Source organism: Lodderomyces beijingensis, assembly GCF_963989305.1.
Source record: "Lodderomyces beijingensis strain CBS 14171 genome assembly, chromosome: 3".
NCBI classification, from domain to species: Eukaryota; Fungi; Ascomycota; class Pichiomycetes; order Serinales; family Debaryomycetaceae; genus Lodderomyces; species Lodderomyces beijingensis.
The window spans coordinates 1875408-1895400 of NC_089972.1; the positions used below are offsets into that span (position 1 = coordinate 1875408).

At 44.6% G+C, this 19993-nt stretch overlaps 9 protein-coding genes across 9 annotated transcripts; 4 read left to right on the forward strand and 5 right to left on the reverse strand. All coding sequences in view use genetic code 12, as the record gives it.

Annotated features, from left to right (window-relative positions):
- Positions 1–248: 248 nt before the first annotated feature.
- On the forward strand, positions 249–2540 carry LODBEIA_P28970 (uncharacterized protein; the record flags this gene model as incomplete). Its single annotated transcript, XM_066972946.1, has 1 exon — positions 249–2540. The coding sequence occupies one exon, from the start codon at positions 249–251 to the stop codon at positions 2538–2540; it is 2292 nt and encodes a 763-aa protein (XP_066829835.1).
- Positions 2541–6276: 3736 nt separating this feature from the next.
- LODBEIA_P28980 (uncharacterized protein) lies at positions 6277–8262 on the forward strand (the record flags this gene model as incomplete). The annotated part of the gene is made up of 1 exon (XM_066972947.1): positions 6277–8262. The coding sequence occupies one exon, from the start codon at positions 6277–6279 to the stop codon at positions 8260–8262; it is 1986 nt and encodes a 661-aa protein (XP_066829836.1).
- A 949-nt stretch (positions 8263–9211) lies between these two features.
- Positions 9212–11293, forward strand: LODBEIA_P28990 (uncharacterized protein; the record flags this gene model as incomplete). The annotated part of the gene is made up of 1 exon (XM_066972948.1): positions 9212–11293. One exon carries the CDS (start codon positions 9212–9214, stop codon positions 11291–11293), a length of 2082 nt encoding a protein of 693 aa, XP_066829837.1.
- Positions 11294–11643: 350 nt separating this feature from the next.
- LODBEIA_P29000 (uncharacterized protein) lies at positions 11644–12246 on the reverse strand (the record flags this gene model as incomplete). The annotated part of the gene is made up of 1 exon (XM_066972951.1): positions 11644–12246. The coding sequence occupies one exon, from the start codon at positions 12244–12246 to the stop codon at positions 11644–11646; it is 603 nt and encodes a 200-aa protein (XP_066829838.1).
- Positions 12247–12574: 328 nt separating this feature from the next.
- On the forward strand, positions 12575–13342 carry LODBEIA_P29010 (uncharacterized protein; the record flags this gene model as incomplete). Its single annotated transcript, XM_066972952.1, has 1 exon — positions 12575–13342. The coding sequence occupies one exon, from the start codon at positions 12575–12577 to the stop codon at positions 13340–13342; it is 768 nt and encodes a 255-aa protein (XP_066829839.1).
- Positions 13343–13497: 155 nt separating this feature from the next.
- Positions 13498–14376, reverse strand: LODBEIA_P29020 (uncharacterized protein; the record flags this gene model as incomplete). Its single annotated transcript, XM_066972953.1, has 1 exon — positions 13498–14376. One exon carries the CDS (start codon positions 14374–14376, stop codon positions 13498–13500), a length of 879 nt encoding a protein of 292 aa, XP_066829840.1.
- A 578-nt stretch (positions 14377–14954) lies between these two features.
- LODBEIA_P29030 (uncharacterized protein) lies at positions 14955–15350 on the reverse strand (the record flags this gene model as incomplete). The annotated part of the gene is made up of 1 exon (XM_066972954.1): positions 14955–15350. One exon carries the CDS (start codon positions 15348–15350, stop codon positions 14955–14957), a length of 396 nt encoding a protein of 131 aa, XP_066829841.1.
- Positions 15351–15610: 260 nt separating this feature from the next.
- LODBEIA_P29040 (uncharacterized protein) lies at positions 15611–17872 on the reverse strand (the record flags this gene model as incomplete). The annotated part of the gene is made up of 1 exon (XM_066972955.1): positions 15611–17872. One exon carries the CDS (start codon positions 17870–17872, stop codon positions 15611–15613), a length of 2262 nt encoding a protein of 753 aa, XP_066829842.1.
- A 570-nt stretch (positions 17873–18442) lies between these two features.
- LODBEIA_P29050 (uncharacterized protein) lies at positions 18443–19870 on the reverse strand (the record flags this gene model as incomplete). The annotated part of the gene is made up of 1 exon (XM_066972956.1): positions 18443–19870. The coding sequence occupies one exon, from the start codon at positions 19868–19870 to the stop codon at positions 18443–18445; it is 1428 nt and encodes a 475-aa protein (XP_066829843.1).
- Positions 19871–19993: the final 123 nt, after the last annotated feature.

Genomic DNA, 19993 nt, shown 5'->3' on the forward strand with positions numbered 1-19993 from the left:
CTTTACATTGCACACAGAAAAAATTGCCTTTCATTTCTAAAAGTGCAGCAGCATTTCACACCAGCATCCCCCCGTCGATCCCATATTAGCAGCAACGGGCTTTCTGAAAAATACTCCACGTTTCTAGAGTCCAACATCAAGAATAAAATGAAGTTATGACAGTTGGAAAAGAACCAAGCAGAAGTGGCTCATCTAGTACTACCACCACCACCACTGTTGCGGATAGCGATAGCTTGCAGTCAAACACAATGACGTCACAGAAACGACTGCCACTGAAGCAACAACGTGTGCCATCACCAAGAATGGTTGATCTTTTTGATAACGAAGGATCAACACCTAACACCAACACCAGCGCCAAACCAACTACCACTAAACCCACTCCGAGTTATATGAGTGGCAATCACACTGGATCATTAGATGGATATTTTCAAGAAAACTCTCTCGAGTTTAAAAGTTTAGGTGAAGTGGATGAATTAAACTCCTCACATAACAACTGTGACACTACTACAGCTGCTGCTCTTGGAAACCTTAATAACTCGAATACTGATGCTTCTGATACCCTAGAACCCAACGACAACACCAAGACCAATAATGGTGTATCGTCATCGTCCAGTGATAAAAAAGATTTCTATGGAGGAAATAACACCAGTAGTGGTAGTAACAACGCTAGTGAACCCATCGAGGCAAGGCCACGAATACCTAAACTGAAATCGTCCATTGCTTCGCCAACGTCACTCAAACCACCCAAAAACAATCTACAGAAGCAAACGTTGTTAAATGCAGCTGAATTGAAATCACTGTCATCGAGTATACCGCGATCTCCTCAGCAGTCGGCAAAGCTACAGCGATCACCCAATTCAGGCAATCGGCTATCTAGTTTGTTCAAGCTGAAAAATCAATCAGAGACGAACTTGACTAGCTTGAATCTAAACCACAAGGATCGAAGATCGACTTCATCGACAAATCTCTTGAATATATCGAGTCCATCCTCTCAGACTCCTGCGGGCACTACTACTACTACTAATAATAATAACTTTTTTTCCAAGTCTAGTGATAATTTGAGGAACTTGGGCATCAGCATGGGTCATCACTCGCGTTCTAATAGCAGTGGGTCGAAACTACATTTACCCACTACGCCACCACTTGGTTCAAGTCTAGATGATTCTAATAATGGTGGTGGTGGTTATTTCAACTATGATAGAAAACAGAGTGGCCAGATTAGAAGATTGAAAAATGGAGAAGATTTCAACGATTTCAATGGCTCGCTAGCAAGTAGCAAGAATTCGGGTATTTCGATGAAGAACTTAGCAGCAAATGGTGATCGAAACAAGAATGGTGGTGGTGGTGGTGGTGGGATGCTCGAGTCACCGCCGAATAATTATGAGCTATTGACTAGTCCTCGATTTCTTCGAGATTTGAAAAAGGGAGTCAATCCCAATGTCAACAATGGCAGCTTTGTTGATTTCACCAGCTATCGAAATGGATCGTCGCACGCTGTAGCTAAAACCAGCACGCATTCACGCACCGATCTGAAGAATCGACTTGTTGATCAGTTTTTTAAGCAGGATCTGGGCAAACTCAACTTGGGGTCGGGATCGCCTTTAAATTCCATTGCTACGAGTTTAAACCGGGAGTTTTTATCTTCGTTACAGTTGCAACAGCCCAACAACAACAGCAACAGCAACAGCAACAATAACAATAACAATAATAATGTTATTAATGGGGGAAGTGGAGGTGGAAGTGGACGAACTACACCCCGACAGGAAGAGCGCAAATTCAAATGGCCCGAACCACCGTTGCTGCAGCGGAAAAACGACAAGAGCGTTGAGATTCAAGGCGAAGACGATCCTTTAGACGAGGACAAGAGCGAATGTAAGAATATGCCATTGAATTTGGAATCCAGCGAAGCCATCGTTTATTCGATCTTGGATAGCGGCGGATTTGAATTTCGATATGATGAGAAACAAATTATAGAGAATGATAGATTGGTCAATTACTTATTAAACATTGACAACATCATTGACAATATCGAGAAGAGCGGCAACGACAAGAATAAGCATAATCCCTATGAGCCGTTGGTTAATATCATGTCGGTGATTCTGGAGAAATTAATGATGAAGCAAAAAGCGATACTCTTTTCACCGGTGGAGAACCCTTCGTTGGTTCAACTTGAGTTGATCACGAGTTATCTTGACTTGCTCAAGGGCGACATCGCCAAGATGAAGCATGAATTGAGCTCGAATTTGCAAGTGACTGCCGATAAGCATAAGGAGGAAATCACGCGCAACGTGACGCGATTAAACCAAGTTGCCCTGGACTTGCAAGAGCTTGAAAACAAGTCTGTGTATTACAAGGATATAATCCAACATCACAAGCATTTGATCAATGTTGAGATGAGCGGCAAATTGGACTTGTTGGAGGATATCAACAGTAAGCTCATCCAGCATAAGAAGAGTCAGCGGAATCAGAAGTTAATCCGGGTGAATTGTTTTGTTGCCGGACTAGTTGCTGTTTTAGCTGCTATTTGGTACTTTATATAAAACAGCCTCCCCCCTCGTCTACAAAAGGAATAATTATTAATGACCATGACTTTATCTCTACTCGTCGATTGTTCTACGTGTATCTCTGGCAATTCGCAAATTGCAATTTATTTCGTGGTTGGAAGAAGTCAAAGCGGTGCAACGCCGGGGGTTATCCCGACTGAACAAGCACCGCTGCATCGCTTTAATATGCTAGAAAACTAGAGTAGAAGGAAGCGCGCAATTGCGCAAGTTGTGAGCATTCATCAACAAACGTATTTTTTCACGTTCGTATACCCTCTGAGTTTTATTGTTGGCGGTCTAGATTGTTCAAACTTTGAATCTCGTAAATTTGGGTTTGGACGTATGAGGCTTGCTTGTGCGAATTTGTGTACGGTGCTGGGTTTGTTGCGACAGTCACGTGATGCCGCACGATCTTGAAGTTTTGCACGTGAGGAGTCATCAACGCCGTTCCCCCCTCCTTCTTTCATCTCTTATGGTCGATCTACTTTTTGCCTATGCTGGGGGAGAGAAGAGGGAAGGAAGAGCACATTGTCATTGGACTCGTATGTTTGTTTATTGGTTTCTAGATTTCTTTTTTGATGTTCTACGGGGACCGGAAGTTGAAGTCCGGCGCTAACACCCTTTTTCTTCCATCTATGCCAAACCTCGTAAGTTGCATAGAAACCCAAATTGAGGCGGGATTATCTCACATGTGCCAATTCCGTGTGCCTTCAATTTTATCTTCTGGCGCAAGACGTTTCTTCACGTGGTTGGCCAAGTGAGTATATTTTATTTCTTCCAGTTGTGGATTGTTGGTGGTGCTGGGTTGCCCCAATCGGGCATGAAGAAACGCAAAGCTGGACCGACAATTGCCCACCACCCACTTGCATCTCCTAAAAAATTTTGTTAAAAAACCGTTTTCTATCAAATTAAAAAAATAAGAAGTAAGAAAAATATAAAGAGGAGAAATGGCAAGTACGAGCATAGCGTAGCCACAATTACAAAACAAAAAAAAAACGATTTTTTTTCATTTTTGGTTCTATTGCTGCTCGTATGGCAATTGTCGATGTTGGGGTCTTTTCAGTAAGTGATGTTTGTTGGTTGGTTGTTTCATCACTTGGCTGGAACGCACCGGCATGCAGAGCACGGGAAACCAGCATCAGCAGCAGCAGCAGCAAAAAAAAAAAAAAAAAGAGTCAGCCAGCCGCAGACGGGAGACACGCGCAAAATTTATCCGTCGTTCTTTCTTCTTTTTGGTTTGCTGCTTGGACCGCGCGCGCCAAGCTGGATCATAACGGTTGCGATGGCCGTTGAGATTTCCAAGAGGGGTTCCTTGAACTTTAATACGAGATGTTTCCCTTTTGCTTCAGCTTCGACTTCAGAGAAATGCATATCCAGGACTGTGCAGAGAGCGTAACTAAGGTAGAAATTACCCGTGACGGAAAGGGAACGGGGAGAAGTAGGTCGAAAGCCGAGCTGTAGTAGTAGCTGCTGCTGCACAAGCTGTAAGGTTTTGCCTGGTTTGCGTTACGGGGGATCTATTGCTGCAATTTTGACCAACTTTGCCAGAAAAGAAATGGGAGCCAACAACAAAAAAATAAAAGAACGCAAGATAAGGTATAAAGTGCAGCGCAGCCTTGCCCCTTCTACTGCTGCTCCTCCTCCTTTTTGCCTTCTCCTCTCGTACCAGACATCAGCAACAACAACTAGTTGCAATTATAATAAACTTGGCCAGCTAGGTTGGAATGAATGCGAGACTAGTATCTATATTCTGAACAGCAATGAATGCCGTGCAGAATCAACTGGTGCTGGCCGTTTGTGTGGTGAAGCAGGGTTCCCAAGGTTAAGGCGAATGAATTATGAGGTTAGCTCAATTCAAGCCCTGTAATGTCAAAACCGTGTCAAGTAAGTTGCAAAAAGGTGTTGCTGTTGATGCAGGCGGGGTTTTTTTCTCTCTCTCTCGCTACATAAGCAATTGCAATTAGAACTGTAGCGTTTTGGTCAGGTTAAACAGCGATGATGGGCTCACGTTAGCGGAGGTTTTTTGTTTTTCTTTTTTGCTTTTTAGCTGCATTGTTGACGCCGGTTAGAGATAGCGACAGTTGAAGGTGGCGGTGGGGGGTTGGGTGCCTCATGTGTCTCCGCTGTGTTTGCTTGTAGATATGTACATAATTTACGCTTTCAGGTGGTGATTTAAAATTAGAGCCCTACCACTTGCAATCTGTCTATCCTCTTTGATTGAATTGCTGTTTTGTCTCAACGCATCCCGCGGAGAGGAGGTGGAAAGGGCGTCGTAACCAAAGAGTTAGTTCAAAAACAGTTGAAACCAGTTGAAACCAGTTTCACTTTTTTAGAGAAAAAAAGCCTACTTTCTTTCTTTCTTTTTTTTTTTCCTACCCCTAACCAGCGGTTTATTTTCAGTTGTTTCGCCGTGGGTCAACCCTCGTAAGTTGCCCCAGCAGGTCGATTCAAGTTCATGTCATTTGAAGCTGCCAACACCCCGTTCTTCCCCTCCACTTCCCTCTCCGCCAACCCCCATACTCTGCAAGTTATGGTTACAAATGGAGTTTTTTTTTTTTTTTTTTTTTTTTTGGTTTCACATCTTTTGACATATGTCTCTCGGAGTTCCCCTCTCTCATGTGACGGTTTGATTGGATTGGATTGCTCGTCACGAGAGGCCAGTATATATATTTTATTTCCGCCCAAAAGCACTCTGTGTTGTTTTGGGGGGTGGTAGAGGGGGACAGTGCATGCGCATTAGAGTTGGTTTAAAAACGTACATATCGTTGAGATCTAGTTAATCGAGAAGGGTGGTCTTCTCCTCCTTTACCTCCTCCACCTCCTTCTCAAGAACGTGTATTCAACGTGAGAAAAGTCGGGATAATCGTCCTCTGGAATATCGAGGGAGCCAGCTGATTGTACATGTCATATGCCAACACGCCAACAAGAAGAATGCAATAAAACGGTTTTTTTTTTTTTCTGTCTTTTGTTTTTTTCCCTGCTGTGCTCTCCTGGATCATTCGACTTTATGGCATTGCAGATTGGAGATTGCAGATTGCAGGGTCGCCTGTTGCTTGTTGTTTGCCTTTTTACATATATATATATTTATTTTGGTGATGGTACAGCTGCAACGACGAGGTGAAAGCTGGTGACTTCTGCGCTGGAGGGGGACGGAAAGCGAGCACGAAATGTAATAATAACCTCAGTGGGTTTTGTTGGTGAATTTCTTCTTCACTCTTGATAATTTTTTTTTTATTTATTTTTATATTTCGTTTCGTGGTGGTAAACTACAAAAAGGCACCGTAGCCATCCATCATTCATTCATCACCAGAAAGTATTTGTATAGCTTACTCGAACCTCGAGCCCAAAAACCACAACTTCAACTTCAACCACAGCCGCAACCACAGCCAAGACCAAACTACTCTGCAATATATCTACTATCTACTCGTTGCGATAAAAATCTGCTCCTTCAACTGAGAGATTTTGCCATATCTTTACATCTTGACATCTTTACATACTCACATCTTAGCTCGAGCAGACAGACACACACATACACACACACAGATAACTAGGTTCTAGTTTGCCCATTTGAAAAAGAGAATCACTGCTGCCGTTGAAGGCTACTTAGTACGTTTTTTTTTTGGTTTTTTTTTTCACCACCCCTCATTTCTACCTTGAGAAACTACCACCACCACCATTATTGTTAGTGTTAGTGTTAGTGTTAGTGTTAGTGTTTGTGCTGTTGTAACTTACCATGTTGGAGATTCTATCATTAGTTCAAGATATACCAGATTTCAAGTATAGGATATCCAAACTCAACCCACAACCAAAGAAGAGGTTCCATTTCAACCAGTTTAAAGACTTGTGTGTACATTTGTTCAAAAAGGGCAATGATGAAACCGACTGCAATCACCCCATTATCGTGGTTCTCAAACCTGATGAAGATGAAGAACAGGAAGAAGGTCGGGAGCAGCGACAAAACTCGCAGGGAAAATCCGCTGCTTTTGCTTCTTCGTTGGAGAAGCTAGCTTTCCGAGAAAAATGCATTCTTCTAGACTATTTTTTTGGCCATCATTGTCTATTTGTCATTTGCGATGTCAGCAGCCATTTGCGGAGCCAGAGAGATTCAGACGCCATCGCCTCAACCGTACATAATAGAATATCAAGAATAGGTGCTTGGACCGAGACGGTCGAGGCCACGTTAAACACCGCTTCGAAAACTACCTCGAGGATAGACAGGGACTTGGAAGAAGAGATCTTGCAGTGGCGAGGCGAACGAGTACCGACAATGACCCAACTACTCCACAAGAACGTCACCAGGACCAACAAATCCAGCAAACTATTGATCCACATCAAGCACTTGTTGACCCAGGAGATTGATTTTGTCAAACTATTGTCGAACCAACTGCCCCAGCACTTTGCTCATCTTTCGGCTATCATTGGCGATTGGTCTTTCCCGGCTCACGAACTCAATAATGACGATTTGATCTTTTGCGCTTTTGCCATGTTGAAATTTGTCCTTAAGCAAATCGAATTGGACTTTGCCAAAACCAAAACCGGCCAAGAACGAAGATTCCAGTTTGCTGATAAACTAACGATACCAACGGATAATGAATTGTTTTTGCTTATTTTTCTTGTTCGCGAAAGCTATAGAAATGGCAACCCGTTCCATAATTTCCGCCATGCTGTCGATGTATTACAAGCTTGTTTCTACTTCTGTCTCAAATTGGGAGATTTCAAAGATGACGATGACGCCATTGGCGAGTTTGAAGTTGATTTGAAAGAAATATTGCGAGAGCTACCTCGGCCCACGGGCAACCACTGTCGAATAAACCCCATACAAAGCTTAGCATTGCTAGTGTCTGCATTGGGTCACGATGTGGCCCACCCAGGTATCACTAATAATTTTTTGATTCAACACAAAGCACCAATCTCGCTTATTTACAACGACCGTTCCGTGTTGGAATCGTATCATGCATCCATTTTCATCAACAAGATACTTGTGCTATATTGGCCTAGCTTGCTTGCCACGAAAATCTCGCTGGCCTCGAAATTAACGATTCAGGATATCATTAGTGTGGCCATCATTGCTACTGATATGTCTAACCACTTTGACTATCTACATGAATTGAAAACTTGGTCCCAAGAGGGAGGCCAGAATAGCGATGGGTCATGCAGCGACTCCAAGTTGAAGCTCATGGCGGCGTTATTGATCAAGTCGGCCGATATTTCCAACGTGGCGCGTCCCTTGAAAATCTCCTCGCAATGGGCGGTGGTTTTACAGCGAGAGTTTGACGAGGTTTCACAACTTGAAGCTTTGATTCGGTCACTCAATGATTCAGAGGAAACCAGCGGCAGTACCAACAACAACAACAACAACAACTACAATGAGAAAAGCAAAAACAAAAATAACAACAACAAGACTGCCAATAGCGAAGATCTCACCGATGACAGCGATCTGCTGTCTATCATTGGATATTTTGAAAAAGAAGAAATCGTCTACGAGACCATGCCCACAGAGATCGACAAGATTGTGTTACGGTACCCCTTGATTCCAAAGGGGCAGTTGTTCTTTATTGGAACATTTGCTGAGAACTTGTTCAACAACATCAGCAAATTGTATCCTCCCTTGGATTTTGCGTGTGAAATCATAAAGGAAAACAAGAAATATTGGCAAGGAAGAGAAAAGGAACACACCAAGGTAAAAAGCAACCAACTGAACTCCACTCAACTGAGTTGACCTGAATTGAATATTGCTGATTGATTGCAATAGAATGGGAAAGGTGCAGAGAATCTTTTATAGCTTTGTTGGTTATTTGACCTTTGTTTTTGTTAAGAAAAAAAATTTTCGCACAATTTTAATAGAGTGTTACGTTTATTGATGACAAGAGGAGCATTTTGGACTTCTCACGAGGAGTACCTGTAGCAGTAAACAGAAGTCGCATTTTCCCACCGTCCCCTTCACGCCTTCACTGCAGTCGTCCCAACTGACAGATTAACTGACTGCTGCCACACTAGGGTCGTCTCTCTGTCCTCGAAACTCCACCGCAAACGGGGGGAGCCAGCGAATAGGATTCACTCATAGGGCGACAAAAGAATAGGTCGTGCACGTGCCGCCATTTTTGGCGGTGGCTGGAAGAAGCGACACATCACCATCACGCACCAACAGGGACCAAAAATATTTCCTGCGTTTGGGAAAGAAATCAATGACAGTGTCCCTGGTTCGAGAATTGCGTGCCCTACACTGCCAACACTTGCCAGCTTGCTAGCTGTAATCCTCTCCCCCCACTCCCTTCCTCCGCCTCTTTTTGTCATTACGAGTCTCTGCCGCTGTTGTTGTTGCTGCGGCTTCTGCTCTTTTTTCCTTTTTTGCTCCGGCGCCGCTACCACCTGCTGGCTCTCTGGTAGAAGTTCTACCGCGGAGTCTAAGTGCAGGTTTTCAGGTTCAGGAGCAGCAGTAGCGACAGCAGCAGTGCGTGGACACACACCTCCCCTTTTTCCCTTTTGGCATTTTGGAAACACCTCATCGCACTCCAGGCACCCAGTATATGCTCAACACCGACACCGTCACAGTCGTCGTCGTCTTTGTTTAGTGAATAGATCTACTCGGGTGTGGGTGCTTTAAACACGTATATTTACGTACACAGATACAGACTCTTTTGTATTGCAAACAGTTCAAGACAGAGGCTATGGACTTTGGAAATGAAAGCCAGGTTTTGTCTTCTACAGCAGATTATCATGCTGCTAGACAACAGAGCGTGGGCTCGAAATTGCAACATGAGTTGGAGACCTTGTTGGATTTGGACTTGAGCAATCAGAGGCTTTCTCAAAGTGGCATCTCGCTGCTGAATCACGCACTCGACCAAGGGAACAAGTTGGGACACGACGAAGATGAGTTTCTCAAGCAGCAGCAGCAGCAGCAACAACTGCTAGGGGTTCTGCTACAGCTGACGGCGCCGAGACATATCAGCGCGAACCCAAATAACTTAGTAGCACCGGCTGCCGCTAAATTCACCGCTTCGCCCATGTCTGCGTTTAACCACGTCAACTTGAGGGCAGTCAACTCCTTGTCGCCTACGCCGCAAATAGCAGCGTCGAATCCGCAGTTGAACAGCTTGTTGGGTTCTACAAGGCCGATCCCGGATAGACCCCAGAGCGCCACAGACTATGCCAGTATTTTCAACAAGCCGGGCCATGGGTTTTCCAATTATGGTACTCTGCATTTAGCCACCACTGCACAATTTGATATCCCGGCTCAAACTACCGCCACCACGACTGCTCAGATCCCTGCGCAATCCAATTTTTATCTGGACTTGCTTGTTTTCAGCAACTGGATTGAGAATTTGAACCCTCAAGATACGATCCTGATGATTGATTACTTGAGTGCTAGCTTGCCTCTTGATATCTTGCTTGCTTTCCAATCGAAATTGAATGCTCATTTGAACTCGCCGGTTGATCTACAACAACAGCAACAACCACAGCCAAGTCAGTTTCTGGGCTCCCCTTTTGTTAATCAATATGGTTTGGATTTCGCCTCGCGGATGGAAAACTTGTCCATCAATGATCAAGGTTCGAGCTACAAGCAACCTACAGCTAGTAGAATCAATAACCATTTCCAGTCGCCGCCTCAAGTTCATACTAATCAGTATTTGAATATTGATCGGGGAATCGCTAGACCGCGCTCGGCTGACCCTTTTGTTCACAACAACCAGAAAGCGGCTAGTGGTGCCAACCATTTTGAGAGATCCAAATCGCCCACTTCGCATTTGTATGAAAAGACCAACTTTTTGCAATTGGCTGCGGCGGTTAATCCTCAAGCGAGCTATGGGTCGCCGTATCTCAGCAGCCAACACCAACAACAACCCCAGCAACAATCCCAACAATCCCAACAACAGCAACAACAACAATCCCAACAACAGCAACAGCAACAACAGCAGCAATACTACCAACCCAACCCGCAATCCCACAACCAAGCGGGGTTCAATGGTCTTCATCAGGATGAAACCAACGACATGTCCAGCGCGGCGTTGAAACTTGGTGCGTTGCAAACCATCAATTCGAGAGTAGCATTGGATAGCCATAAGAGATATGGACACTGGAACTCTCATAATAATCACCATAACAACAATAACAATAACAATAACAATAACAATAACAATAACAATAACAATAACAAAAACAATCACAATCAACAACGTCATCACCAGTCACAACAGCAGCAACAGCTGGGGGACTTGGCCCTGAATTTGGATCATTTCAGAGTCGATGGGTCGAACAATCTCCTCAATCTCAACCACCACCATCACCATCACCATCATCACAATCTGGGCCCTCTTAGCGCGTTCAACTATGAAGACTCGCTCAAGCGAGGGATGCATTCTTCTTCTGTGCCCGTCAACTCCAACGCGCAGCAGAAATCGGCCAATTTCAATTCCTCGATGGGATTAAGAAAGCGCGTTTCGTCTCCCGTGTCCTCGGTGCAAATGCAGCATCAGAACAATTCAACTAGCTCGATCAATAGTCAAGGCGGCAGCGGCAGCGGCACTACTTCGTTGCCGAGTGAAGTTGCCAGTTTAGAGTTGTTAAACAATATCCCCGCGTGGTTGAAGTTGCTTCGATTGCATAAATACACCGAGTTTTTAAAAGACATGCAGTGGAAAGAGCTCGTTGAGTTGGATGACGCTGAGTTGGAGCAAAAAGGAGTTGCTGCTTTGGGTGCCAGACGCAAACTCTTGAAAGCATTTGACATGGTTAAGCAAGCCAATTTATGAGCTCTTTTGATTGATTTTTTTTTATTCTAACGAAACTTTGCCTAAAAAAAAAAACAAGTGGAGTGCCATCATTTCCTCCTCCCACCTTGCTATATTTGGGATGTAAATAGAGATTCAATAGAGATATATATATAAAAGTGTAAAAATACAACCGCCAGAAGATAAGATTGTTTTCATCAAAATATATACTTGTATTAGTACTAGCCCAAAATAAACCAAGATGAAAATACAATGAAAACACAATGAAAACACAATGAAAACACAATGAAGTCGCAATTAAATATTCCGTTTCTATCCTCCTCCTCTTCCTCCCCCCCCCTCAAGATCTCAAGATTTCGCGTAGACCCACCTCACATGATGATGCAACACGAATTCGTCTTCTTTGCCTGCTTGTAAAACATACGAGACGAGCTACTCAACGCCTCGGACTTATCAACCAAGGTATCCAACTTCTCCCCCCTCTGCAACACGCCTTCAATCGTCTTATGCAACACAACCTTGGTGTCGTCCAACTCCTGCTGCACCTTCATAATCGAGTCCGCCTGCGCAGGGTCCTGGTACTTCTTCAAATACACCTCCAACTGCAGATAATTCAAACTGCCATTCGTCACCTCCAAGTCTTGCCATTGCGACTTGGGGTGAATGCTCAAATATTCATCTAGGATCTTGTTGATCAAGGTGTATGCGGGTCTCACGGGGTATTCCTTGTCCGTGATGATTACCCCCGAGATGCCTTCGGCGCGCGTGTATGTGTGGCCTACGTAGTTCCCTTCTTCGACGCTTTGTCTTTGGCCGGCGTTGGTGCGTTGCGCGATTGTCTCTGCGAAAAAGGTCATGAATTGCGAGACGCCGTTGCGTTCAAAGAAGGAGAACTGCGTGAGGTCCTTTGACGATGTTAGCTCGAGGGCTTTGGCGCCTGCTGTTTTTATTATGCCGATGTAGTAGACCTTCATCTTTGCTTGCTGGTTGTTCTTCTAGGAGGAATGGTGAGGCTGATTTGGGCGGAGAGGCGGGAAGGTTACGTAGCAACAAAACCTATCTTTTTTTGGTGATGTTGAAAGATAAACAGAAGCGAGAATTGTGAGTGTGAGTGTGAGTGTGAAGTTGCAACCTGGGATTGGTATGTATACGACAAAACATGGCCCTGGAAGGGACACTTGAAGACACTTGATTGACCTACATAACACGTCTTTGGCATTCCAGTTGCAGTTGGACACTTTCTTCAAGATAGGACGAGATTTCATGAAATAAAAAAAAAAAAAAAAAGCAAAAACATCCAGGATGGACAGTGATCATCAGCATCGTGCACCGCAACGGCTGGAAACCGCGGGGTCGTCACGGGGTTCGGGTTCAGCAGAACAGACACCAACGTTGAAAGTGGTGCTATTGGGCGATCTGGGAGTAGGCAAGACGAGTTTGCGGTCGCAGTTTGTCCACCACATGTTCTCAAACTCGTACAAGGCCACCATCGGTGGAGACTACCTCACTACCACATTGAAACTTCCCCCCAGCCAACAACAACACGAAGAACCAGAGGCCGACGCCGTCAATTTGCAAATCTGGGATACCGCAGGGCAAGAACGCTTCAACTCCATCTCGCAAGCATTCTACCGCGGCGCCGACGTATGCGTCCTCGTCTACGATATAACAAACTACGAGTCGGTCCTCAGCCTCAAGGATTGGTTCGCACGGTTCAAAGAGCACTGTCACGTGGCGCACCCCGCCGTTGTAGTCGTAGGCAACAAATTGGACAAACTGAAACTGGCGCGAGTAGTCGATAAGGACGAGATCTCCGATATCCTTTCGAGCTCATCGGCGTTGGCGTCGCTGGTTAACGTGGGGGACTATGTTTCCGACTGGCAATGCGATCTATTTGAAGTTAGCGCGAAACATTATGGGCAAGTTGAACGTGTTTTTTTGAGAGTTGCGCAGGTGGGCAGGGACATACTGAATAGTTTACTGAGGCAGCAGTCGTTGGATTCCTTTCGCGTGGATTTGAACCCCAAGAGCCGTGGTGGGGATGCAAGTGCCCAGAAATGTGGATGTTAGGGCCCACTTTTACCAGACGGTTCAACGGTGCACATACAACATGCATCATGAAGATGATGGCGATAATTGAAGAATTTAATAAGTAATATTTTTTTTTGTTGCATTAGACTTCTATAGGCGGCTACAAGGGGACGGGGTTGTGATGGTTCGTTTTCTTACTTTTGTTTAGGCTTCAACTTGCCTTCTTCAACAGCACCTTCAATCTGTTGCACTGCAGGCTCAGCAGTTTCCAAAACGACATGCTCGACAGCTTCATTATCCAACTCATGGTCATCTTGAAACAACTCTTCCTTATACTCATCTGGATGTTGTTTAAAGCAAGATCTCATATTTTCAAACTTCTTTATACAGTCGATCCCCTTGGGTTCCGTTTCGGAGAATACAAAGCACGAAAATGCCTGTTTAAACTCTTCGCCGCACGTACCATGCGCCATGCCGCCCAAGCAAGGACAATCCCAATTGATCTCGCCAGTGTCCGGGTTGTAGGCAGCCTCTTGCTTCGATTCGTCACTAGATTGCTTGTCCGATCTAATCTCTTCCTTCTTCACGGCCCGAGCTTCGACTTGTCTAGGGTCGCTATTAGCGTGTCTGGTATTATCAGTGTCCAACTCCTTCGATGCCTTTTCCCTGATATCGGAGTCGACTGCGATGTCCCTGGAGTCCGTGCCGCTGGCCTCCTTGGTGTTTTGTTTCTTCTTGTCTTCAATCTTGGCAATCTCTTCCTTGCTTTTCTGCTTCTGCAATCTCGTTTGCTCGTCGGAGAACAACTGCTGCTGCACATCTGCTGCTGCGTCGCCTTCTTTGAAGTCGTTTCTGATTGCCTCGGCGACACTTTCATTTTCAACGAGCCTGGAACCGGCGGTATAGTATCCAATTGCCATAGCCAAGGGTATGATTGAGCCAACCAAAAACTTGCTGTTAACTCCCGCGGAGGAAGAGGTTGAGGATGACGATGCATTTAAGCGGAACGTTCTTGTGAATGGCGCTCTTGTTGCTTGGCGAGCAATTGTAGTTCTAGCAATTTGTCTATACATTATTTGAAGTTGGCGATTTTTTCACTTTGTTGAATGAAGTCTATCGGGGGTTTCTAGTAATGAGTCTTGATTTTTTTTTTTTTTTGCAACTGGCAGGTGCTTGCTCTATATGAAAAGAAGTAGTTCGTAGCTTTCTTTTTCGGCAAAGAGGGTTTTATACCACACAAGCTGGGACTCTGGGGGAAGTTGGATTGCTATGCCCTATATGTGGGAATAGATTGGCCACAAGTCTCATGAAAGCTTTCTTCCAAAGGCTTTCCCCATCACATAAGATATTACTAAGCCACACATACATTGGAGAGATGCGATGATTGGGGAAGAGCCACCAGGGGGTCGGTCGTGCAATTGGCTCGAAGTTCGCTTTTATACCACCGCCACCACCATCAGCACTCGTCATTCATCATCCAAGCAACAGACCACTTGGAAGACAAAAGAAGAGCAGGAAGTCAATCGTTTCAAAAAAAAACACCCATGTAATATCCAAACCTATTTACAAAACATAAAAGGAAAAACCAAAAAAAAAAAAAAGAAAAAACTGAAAACAACCCACCCAGGAAAAAAACCAACACGTTCAAGGTTCAAACTTTGCCTTTCTGCTTATACCGTATATCCTGACTCAACTGCGGCATGTATTCCTCCTCACCTTCCATCTCTTCGACCAAAGCAGCATTGGGCTTGCTGAAGTTCTCTAGGAAGACCGCATAGCCCACAGAAGCAAACACAACCAAAACCGAAAGCGCGCCAGCTTTCCTCATCACTTTCAAGACCTTGTTGGCCTCTGCCGACTCTTCGATGTGGGCGTTCTTGATGAACCGTTTCGCAGCTTCGAATTTTGTAGCTTGTTGTTGTTCCATCGCCGAGCGTGTTTCTGAAAAATTGCGAATGTGCGCTACTTGCTTGGGCCGGAGCTCCAAGATCATCATTCGGCGGAAGGCTCGACTGTGTTTCGATAGGCCGAAAAGGGACTTGAGCATCGTTGTATGTGTTCGTGCGTGTGAAGGATTAGTATATGATTGGCAGGTGAGATGGAATCAAATGAAATGAAATGAAGGTGGATGGGGTGTAATGTATATGCGCCCTGGAAAGTTTCTCCATATTTTTTCTTTTCGGTTTCTCTTACGGTTGATTTTTTCGATAACCGGATTTTTGTTCTTTGTGTGGTCCCGGATTCGCTGCGGTTAGCCAAATATCGTATAATTCATGTTTCATTTTTTTTTTTGTAGCTACTACGCTTCTATACAATGTCCAGTAGGGTTGTAAAATCAATTGGCTCGTAGTCGCCTCTTTCAGGGTCTCCAGAAGAACTGCAAATCCACAATACTTCATCGTTAATGTACGCGTGTATGGGCCTGCCTTGCCCTCGGGCAAACTCCATGATGGGGAACCCTTTTGTTTCATGGAATCTTCCTCGCAAGGAAGTCACTGATATGCCATGATCGAAACAGAAATCATCAACCATATCCTTGAATGTAACCATCAATTGGTCAGACGCTAGACCACTGGCATCGGGTGTGCTCGCATGGTCAAAGTGAAAAAATTGGTCAGGTGTAGGTAGTATCTCGCCATTTAATCTCGGTAAAGATTGGCATTCATTCAGGTCGAAATTCAGTTGAATCATCTTCAATGCCTTCGCCAAATACCACGTGACCACTTCCTCAAACACATCATCATCATCGTCCATAATGGCCAGTTTCTGCGTGAAATACGAATACCATTTCGAAAACCACCGCGGTATTCGGGTCGGATCCGTTTGGTTCGCATGGAGTTGAACTGCAATTTGTAGCCATTTGTTGAAAACCATATACTGAAGGATGCGCAAACTGGATTTGAACTTGGCAGCTTGGCACACCGTTAACAAAACATCAAATGTGAATTCATCATCAAGATTGGATTCGCTTATCCAGCTGACAAGCGATTTTTCCGCTAAACTAGCAAGTGAGGCCGATTGCAGCTTGCTGTTGTGAACAGCAATTTGCGGTAGCAAGATGTTGAATATCAACTCCAATTGGGTCCTTGTGTCACGGAGTTTCGTGGCCAGCTTGAGCTCAAACCACATGGAGTTTGTGCTATCATGGTCCAAGTAACCATGAATCTTTGCTGTCAACGCATTGTAGACTCTGCTCAACTGGGCACCGGTTTGTCTAGAAAACACAGTCAAGTAGTCCATCACGATAATGTCTAATATATGCGTCGAATGCGGATCCCAGGCGTCGATGTACCAGGCCATGCGATTTGCAAATATCTCTTGCAAGAGCCAATACAAGGCACCGTCCATGTCGACAAAGACAGGTAAACTCAGCCAAAGCGACAATATTGCAACCATTACTTGGTCACAAGTTTGATCTCCATGGGCCTCCCTAGTACTCGTGATGAGTTTTTTGAATGAATCTGAGTAATATTTCAATAAATAAAGATCAAGCTGGGCAGGGCTGCCGCCTCTCTGTGCATGTGTCGAAAGAAAATATCGTGATAGCTCATGTAGTGCCGGAATCACGACGCTCTCTTGCATTTCCAAATCCGCTAGGTCCACACTGAGCAAGCTGGCGAGTTTTGATTGCACCAAGCTCAAAAATGCGGATTCTTGGAGATCACTCTTGATCATGGAAGAGTCCTTGAATAGCGATATCTGTTGGAGCCATGACTTGTCAATGATGGAGGTGGAGGAGGAAGAGGACAAGGACAAGGATTCTGAAAACTTGTCGACGTCAATATCACGAAACAAGTTCTGCGTTGCCTCTAATTGCAGTATCTCGTCTTCGATCTCAGTTTCAAGATCATAAGATTGAGATAATTCAAAATCCATCGATTTTTGTCTCTGGTCCAAAACCATCATGTTTTCATATATATCCTTGAGCTGTCTATAAGTGTTTTCTATGGGATCCAATAGAGTTGGCACGCCCTGCCGTAGTCCTTGAGCCCAGTTTGAAAGATGGCCCGGTAACTCGAGTCCAAACTTTTCCAACTTGAGCAAGATGTCGAAAACTTTTAGTTTCAACCGACCCATCTCCTTTGTCTCCGCGTCGTCCATATCGCTTTCTTCATCCAGTACAAGAGCCGCTTTTGTACCTGTTGCTGCTGCCGCTACCGCCGCAGAGCCTTTATCCGTGACCGTCTGCTTTGCCGATCCAATACCGGCTCTGCCCTTTGTTCCCACCGATTCAATAGGATTGACAATGCCAGATTGGTCAGAACCTAGGCCTTTACCTTGCTGATATCCCATCTTCATCATCAATTTGGCTCCAATACCGTATCGGGTGTATTTCCCCGAGACATCTTTGTAATCATCGGCATCACTAGCTTGTGGAACGTTGGCTGGTTCAGTCTCTTCGAAAGTTTCCTCTGAGCTTTCATCTTCCAAATCGGAGTACTCGTTGTGCACAGAAGACATCATCAGGCCCATTTTGTAGTTTGTAGTTGTAGAGCCCTGTTGCTCATCTGAAGCTCCATCCTTCAGAGATTCGAATGCTACTCTCCCATTTTGAAAGTTGGAGGCCATTCATACAAGTCAATGTGTGTGTTTATATATGCTCATCGAATAACAAGGATATCTCGATTTAATTTGGGTGCGCCAAAACCTTTACTTACTAAATTTTTGCAACTCACATATTTATATTTCAACATAATACACCACATGCGATGTGGAACACCGCGGTCCTTCAAAGGATTACCGCTTTTCCCAGACAAAGTTAACGATAGGGAAAAGGAGCTCAACGGTCTATATCTTTCAGGGAAGTAGAACTGAGGCTGTGAACCCCATGGGAGAGATTTGATAAGTTGTCAATAGACCGCGTAGCTAGTCTTTAGATGCACTGCAATTGTTGCAAACAAAATCAAAAAAAAAAAATGCTGAAGCTGCTCTTCAAGACGCTCAGTCCCTGGGATTCCATAAAATGAGGGCGTAGGGACAAGGGAAAGTGGGAGCAACTTGTTTCTCGTTTACCAGATCTTCGTAATCTCAGACAAGCAGTCTAGTTCTCCTAGATCCAAGTTATTGCCGTGGTTCTTGTTCCTGTTCTTGTCTGATTAAAACTGGAGTTTGTTTGATCGAGAAAAATAACCTTTCCAGTTATTGCGGGTTGGTGGTATCACGCAACCCTCGCATCAAGGCCAACAACTTCTTCTCCTCTCCTTCGTTAAACCCTTCAACGCCCTCGGTGCTTTGTATATGCTCCAAGCCTTCCGTGACCACCTGGACCACCATGGGCAACTCTTGCTCTCCCGGTAGTTTCCATTCTTTTGGAATGAAATCACCGTACTTGGACAACCATTTTTTCCGATGCGCTGTTTCGTCCAACTGCATCCTATATAGATCCTCATTCAAAAACTCTCCAACCCGTTTGAGAAACTTTTTCGGATACAAAAACTGCTCGTGATGGAGCTCTGTCAAATAGTTTGTCTTGTAAATCTCCAAAAACTGTCTGTAGTGGGACGTGAGCTGTTTCACAGTCTCGGCGTAGATCTCGCACGGCGGCAAGTTCTGCAACTCTGCATCTGCTATCGAGCTTGTTTTGATAACCTCCTGACATCGACTTTCCAACGCCAAAAATTGCGGCACGGATCTTGTTTTGAAATCTCTAAACTTGTTCAACTCCTCCTTCATGTGGCTGATACTGTTGTCAACGTAGCTGCAGTAATTAGAGTACAATTTCTCTGACCTGGTGGCATTTCGTTCTATAATATCGCACACAGCTTTCAATTCTTTGAAAACGTCCCCAAGTTCTTGTGCATCCACCTCCAAAACCTCCAAATTGACGGTGATTCCACTGGTTTCAGTGGACAACAACTCTACAGCTTTTGTGCATTGGTCGTAATGGTTTGTAAACATTTGCAACATCGACACCAACTCCTTCTCTAGCGACTGGTTCTCTCTTAGAATGACTCCAATCTGGCCCTTTGATTCTAACAAGTTTCCCTGTGCCGACTTTAATTCAAACCGGACCGGGTCTAAACCTTCATACCCCTTTACTATGGGGCCGTGCAGTTTTTGAAACGCCAGGTATCTATCCTGTAACTCAGATTGGAAGTGTTTGTTTAGGAGATTTCGGATTTTTTGACAGTTTAACTTGTAGATGTCAATGTTCTGCTGGAGCAACACGGTTTGCTCAATGGCTACAAAATCAATTAGACGCTTGCTTTCAATTTCATCCGTCTGTAGAAACGACGGCACCTCGGTATTGCTCAATTGTTTGATGACCTTGTTCAATTCTTCCAACTGCGACTTGAGCACCGAATCGATCTTGGTGACCGCTTTGTCCACTTTGATCCGCAAGTTCTCTCTAACCAGAAGTACGATCTTGTTCAACAGTTCAAACTGTCTTTGATACGAGTCAAACATAAACACCGTGGTGTCCACTTCGTCCGGCAACAACTCGGCCATCTGATGGTACGTGACGTGGAGTAGTTCCTGCGCTTTCGTGCACAACTTTTGGGCATTCTCTAGTGTGCTAGCTGATTCGTTCAACCACTGGCTAACCTGGTCAACGGTATAACTCATTCTTGGTTTTGAATGGAATAGTATTTTGCCGCTGTCAACGATTGAGAGGTCCAACAACGATAAGATTAAATAACAACAGCTATAGCGTCGTAGCGAGTATATGATTGCAATAACTAGAGAATA